Source organism: Pteropus vampyrus, unplaced genomic scaffold (genome assembly GCF_000151845.1).
Source record: "Pteropus vampyrus isolate Shadow unplaced genomic scaffold, Pvam_2.0 Scaffold19, whole genome shotgun sequence".
Taxonomy (NCBI): domain Eukaryota; kingdom Metazoa; phylum Chordata; class Mammalia; order Chiroptera; family Pteropodidae; genus Pteropus; species Pteropus vampyrus.
This window is the reverse complement of record NW_011888800.1, coordinates 13,478,991-13,485,135: the sequence shown is the minus strand read 5'-3', so window position 1 is coordinate 13,485,135 and position 6,145 is coordinate 13,478,991. Positions and strand designations below refer to the sequence as shown.

At 36.7% G+C, this 6,145-nt stretch overlaps 1 protein-coding gene across 1 annotated transcript in view; it reads left to right on the top strand.

Annotated features, from left to right (window-relative positions):
- The window catches only part of ATP8B4 (ATPase phospholipid transporting 8B4 (putative)), a 203,625-nt gene that overhangs the window by 195,464 nt on the left and 2,016 nt on the right, over positions 1-6,145 (top strand). The window contains exons 26-27 of the mRNA XM_011355090.2: positions 2,753-2,891; positions 5,980-6,110. Coding sequence (XP_011353392.1) covers positions 2,753-2,891; positions 5,980-6,110 — 270 coding nt within the window. The remainder of the gene's footprint in view (positions 1-2,752; positions 2,892-5,979; positions 6,111-6,145) is intronic.

Sequence of the window (6,145 nt, the reverse complement as noted above, 5' to 3'; positions counted from 1 at the left end):
AGGATGTCATTAAATGTTTCTTTAACATATATTTTTGCAGTTATAAAATTCTTCCTAAATTGATACTGAGGTTCATACTCACATAGTGACTCATTTAGAACCAACTATAAATTTACAAGAATCATTGCTCACCACCATGTTTATGCTCTTTGTCTACCACTGTTTTGTGGTCTTTGTTCTGATTTAATTTTTATTGGTTGCAGCAATTTCCTTGAGTAATTTCTTCAGAAACAGCACGTAGATGTTACACTTTTGAGCTCAAAGCTTTTCTCTGTCTTTACTTTTGAATGATATACTTACTGATGGGCATAAGATTCTTGAGTCAGAGACTTTTTCTTTAGGAACTTTATAAATGTTCTACTATATCCCAGTGTCAGTGTAGTAGTTTGAGATTAGGTTGATTCTCTTTCTTCTGTAAGTAATATCTTCTCTGTCTAGAAGCTTGTGTTCTTTATCTCTGGACTTCACAAATGTCACCAGAATGTAACTTCTTTCATTAATTTGCCTAGGATTTAGATTACCCTCCATCATCTGAAAATCTTTGGTTTGTTATAGCAGAGCGGTTTCCTTCTGTCATTTCTTTGATTGTTACCTCTCTATTTATTTCTTCTTTTTTAATAAAATGCCTTTTTTTTTTTTGGTATATTGGGCCCATGGATCTGACATCTATATAGATTTGCCTCCCTTGTTGCATATCTTTTTGCACATGGTTTCCATTTCTTCAAGTTATTGCTCTCTTTTGTGAGATACTATTTCCATTTTTTTTTCCAGAATATTAATTCAATTCTCATCAGTGACTATTCTTATTTGTTTTCTCTATTGAATTTTTAAGTTCAGAAATCATGCTTTATTTCTTCCAGAATTTTTTTCTGGGATCTAATTGCATCCCCTTGAGTTCTCATTACTTTTTTATTTTTTATTTTGGTTATAGTGCTTGTCTGTCCTTTCCATTAGTTCTGCCTCAATAAGAGCCACTCATTCTTGATTTTTTTAGTTGAGTCTTAAATTGTGATTATTTTTTTGCCAGCTCATATCCACACAGTCCAGGTTATTGTTATCTCTTGAACTGACAGTTGGTAGAAGGTAGAATTTGAGATCGTGGTCTAACATCTTAGTAGCCAAACGAACTGGAAAATCAGCATCTCTTTGCTGAGGTATGGATGGCAGGGCTTTCTGTTCTCAGGCATGTTGAGGTAAGAAAAAGCTGTCCCTTTACAATCTTTGCAATTTATATCTAAGGCTGCCAGCACCCTTTTAATGGGGCAACATTATTTTTTTCCTAACAAAAAATATTTTAACGTAGGAATCAATGTGGAAACATCACATTTAAGTGGTAAAATTCAGGTTACAAATGTAAGATAAATATCAAATAATATCATACTTCTGGTTTAAGGGAAAGCATAACAGTGTGACAGTCATGGTTAACACCTGTGTTAAGTAAAGAGAGAAATGGAAGAGGTATCAAAGAAGTATGTAAAGATTTAACAGTTCAAATAATCCTTAGCTCTTCTGATAAACTATAGATGGGAAATATGTGGTAAATATTTCCATAATATAGTAGTTTCAGTCCACCAGTTATCATTCTGTTCATGCGTTTAAAGTAACTACAATTGTTTTGAGCATTGGAAACTAGATTCAAAGTAAGTCTTTTCTCAACAAACTAATAATAATACTATGAATCCCTTATGTTCAAAAATGTAGTTTAAATTTGGAAAATTTAAAGTAAAGTGTACTTGTTTTCATAATTATTTTCAGATACAATAAGACAATACTACTCTACATAATTGGTATAGTTAATTCTAGTTACCATATTTTATATCTGTTGGTTATCAGCAGCACAAATATTTTGCTTTAATGGGGCAACATTTTAAAGGAGAGTAAACTTCAAGTGGGAAGGATAAGTATATCTCCATATGCAGAAAGGATGTATTTATTATGTAGGTAGGCAGGCAAGAAATCTGTGGCTTTGCACCAGACTGCTAGAAATGCAAACCTTCCTTGGATCATTTCAGACTTCTGAAATGCAAATAGTGATGCCAGCAGCATTTTATTATTTTTTTTCTCTGAGAACTCAAGAGTTCATATTCACCACTGGCTTTCTTTACTATCTGATAACAGGCCATGTGTGCTTTTTCCGCTTTTTCGGCTACCCTGCCACAATAAGTTATTGGAAGGGAGAAGGGCTTGTGAACCTGCTCCCAGGTCACCATGAATCCCAACTTCTGAATATTATACCAAAAGAGGATAAAGGATTTTTTTTCTTATTTAAAAAATTTACAAGAAAAATTCATCAAAATGAGTTTGAATCTTGATGTAAAACAGATTATGCCTATGTAAAAATGGTCACAGGAAAATTTATGTATGGATTATAAAACATTACAGTTGCTCACAACAGAAAATACTTTTTCCAACAGAAAAATTTTGAAAGCAATTTACAGAGTAACATTAAAATTAGAAACCATTCTGCTTTCTTATTGCTCACTTAAAAGAAGTTTAACAATTTATCTCCTGATTCTGACTCAACCTTGGAAGATATAATGGCTTAAAGATATAAATTCTAAAGTCAGTTGTCTAGCAGAAATGCCAAGTCAGTCTCTTGTGTTGCACAAAAAGTGAGAGTGCCTGTAGTTGGCTGGTAGCTAAACAGGTGGAAACATCTTTTTCACAAGCAGTTTAGGAAAAACATCACTCAGTAAAATGATGCTCTTTTCATCCTCAAAGAACTCCCTTTTGCATGTGACTTCATTTACAGATAGCCTTGGATACCAGTTACTGGACTGTCATTAATCACGTCTTCATCTGGGGCAGCATTGCCACTTATTTCTCCATTTTATTTATAATGCACAGTAATGGCATCTTTGGCATCTTCCCAGACCAGTTTTCATTTGTCGGTAAGTGAATCCTGCTATCTACTGGGGCCTAGCATCATGCTGTCATTTGCCTTTGTAATTTATTTTCTGTATTAAGTGGACTAGGGATGACCAATAATCCTTTTTCCAGGAATTGTATAAGAAGCATCTGAAGACTTCCAGGCTTGAAAAGGGGACCAAAGATTAGTTTCTGCTGTCCCTACTAGATAAAGAAGAACCACTGGGATAGCTGTTTATATGTCAATAGCCCAGATGAAGTAATCTACCCCTTTGCAAACAAGAGGCATAGCATATATATCATGGCTGCCTGAAGACTTGTGAAAAGTTATACATGATAGAGAGGAGAAAGAAAAGCTAGGCTTTGCTTTTTATGCCACATTATCATCAACGTCTCTGCCAAAGTTTACCAGTGGAACTTATTTGCATTTAGATAAGAATGAAATTTAGAGCCTTCTAAAAATTGCTGGACTTAAGTCCATTAGTGGTACAAAGAATAGGCTCTAGTTAGATGGCCAGGGTTCAGTGTCATCTCTACCACTTATAAGCTGTGTGAACCTTGGCATATTTTTTTCACTTTTCATGCCTAATGTCTTCACTTCTAAACTGAGAATATTACTAGTTCCTAGTTTTACAGGAAATTTGTGAATGTTAAATGAGATAATACATATAAAATGCTTGGCCTGTACCATTCTATGCAGTACTTTCTAAATAAATGTTAATGATGATAATGATGATGATGATGCAAACAAATGTGGCTTGATTACTGGTTGGGGACATTGTAGAGTAATTTGAGAAGCAGATGGGCAGCAAAGGACCACCTAAAATCCCTTAAAATCCTGAAATTATGATTCTACATTGTATATCTGGTCTACCTATGAAGTATACTATCATTGCTCTCCACATTTCAAAACGATTCCTAGCAAGGGCTACTGATATAATTTCTCAGAAGTTTTGAAATTTCTAGAGTATGTAAGATAAGTTGGTAACACTGAGATTTGTATCAACTAGTTGGGGAATCCAGTCTACAAAAGAATTCTTAAAAGACTTATTCATGTAGAAAGCAAAATCAGAACAACTACAGGGTTATGCATTTCCAATGATGCAAAGGCACCTAAAATTGTAATTTCATTTAAACATGCATGTACACTTAAGAATGTTATTCCTCAACCTCTGCCTTGCCCTGCGTGTACATGGAAATCTTAAATTGCACCACTTTCACTTAATACGTAATAGTTATACTTTGTTTACCAAAAGATTCCAGCCATGTAGAAACATGATGATTATGAATAAGAATAAGCATATTAGGAAAGAAAGATATTGAAACTATTTTTAAGTCCTTTTTTTTTTTTTTTGGTTGCCAAATCCGAAAGTTCAGTGCATTGACCAGAAGATTTCCAGTCCTAAGAGAGCAATCTAGCATGTGTAATGAGACTGGAATGCCTCAACTGGAGAAAGTAGTTTGTGTGGGGACCACTCTCTCCAGCTAAGCACATGTCATTCCAGGAATTAATTACTGAGCTCAAATGAGACTTTTCAAAAGTTAGATCAACATTGGGGTTTAAGAAAAAAAATTTTTCCTTAGCCGCCAGCAGTAAACAGGAGTGTGGTTTTAAAGCAAAGCTTGTTTTTTCCAGCCATGCCCGGGGGTACTGAGCTTCAAGGAGCTCAAAGAGACATTTAATTTATTGAGTCAAGTTTGTTTCTGCCAAGGCAACTGGAACCAACTGCTCTTTGGTTGTCAGAGTGTATCCTCCAAAACCAGAATATGTAGAATAGCTAAGCCTTCATACCCAAAGCCCATTCAAATTGTGTTAACGCTTTAGCGCTGGGAGAGGGAACCTGGATAATTGGCGGTATCATGGTAAATCCCTAGGAAACCAATAGGAACAAAAGTTTAGTTCGGTGATATAAGTAGGGTTGACATGTAACTTCTGTAGAACTTGTCTGTTTGCCTTACTGACCTTTTTTATTTTGTTTAAACAAACATCCCCGTAAATGAGGTGTGAGTATAAAGTACAGAAACTGGCTCCAGGCTTGGAAATGAGTTTCGCTATTGCACTAGCACTTAGAATGGCTGCACCAGTGGTTTCCTAGTGAGGGGAATGCTCTTTTCACTAGTGCAGGAGCATTCCTGATCTCCTGGGAACCTCAAGTACCTTATAACCAAGAGAAAGTCAGAAAGATGAGCAAGTCCCTTTGAGGCAGGTTTTCTGAGGCAGGTTTGCCCGTATTTAAAAGGTTGGCCCTGCATTAGATGAAGCCCACTTTCTATGACCTAGCCAGTCATCAAGACCATTATTTGAAATTGTACTTGCGTCTCGGACATATATTGTGTAGTTTTGATATGATAGTGGCACGGAGGAGAAGAGTTTGCCACTCCCAAATGTGCCTTTTTTGGGTATATGGGTATTTTAAACTGGTTATTTTTAAGAAACAAAGACTAAGGAAGAGCCTTTGACCTTCCCTTGAACTGCCTAAAAGATTTTAGATAGAGGACCTGCTTTAGGAAGGAAGATATCATCATAGATAACTATATTTTAATGTGAACTAAGTGTGATAGACAGGGAGGAACCAAGCAAGGCTGTTTGATTAAAGTCCCCTCTGTGTCCACTGTCAAAGATGGCCCAGCTAGAATTCGTTTCCCAGACATTTGCGTCTCCATCTCCATGTGAATTGCCTCCTTCCCCTTTGATGTCCAAACCACTAGCCCTTCTTTCTCCTTAGCTCAATATGGCATATACACCTCAACTGCCAGGGTAAATGTGCATTTTAAAAATAATGGCTGCTTGGTAGTTGAGGGATCTTGAGGCTGGATGAGAGGCTTATGCTTCATGAATGAAGCTGAACTGAGCCTGGATAAGTGTACGCTTGGCTCCAGCTGGCAATCTCCAAGCGATCGGGCCACAAGGCAGTTCCCAAGAGTTATCTTAACGCCTTTGCTTTCTCCTCATCACCACTGAACATACTGGAGAAGACACCTAGTAGCTCTCCCTAGGTAGCCCAAACCTCGACGTTTGAAAAGAGACCTCATGGAAATAGACAGCAAGGCTTTTCATTCAGCAATTCAATTCTATTTATAACCACAATGTGTATTTTTCTTTAACAATAGGAAACGCACGACATTCCTTGACCCAGAAGTGCGTCTGGCTTGTTATTCTCCTAACGACGGTAGCTTCAGTTATGCCTGTGGTGGCTTTCAGATATTTGAAGGTGGATTTATTCCCGACCCTGAGCGATCAGGTATGTTGTAGTACTCGAAGGGTTGGTTCTCGGCT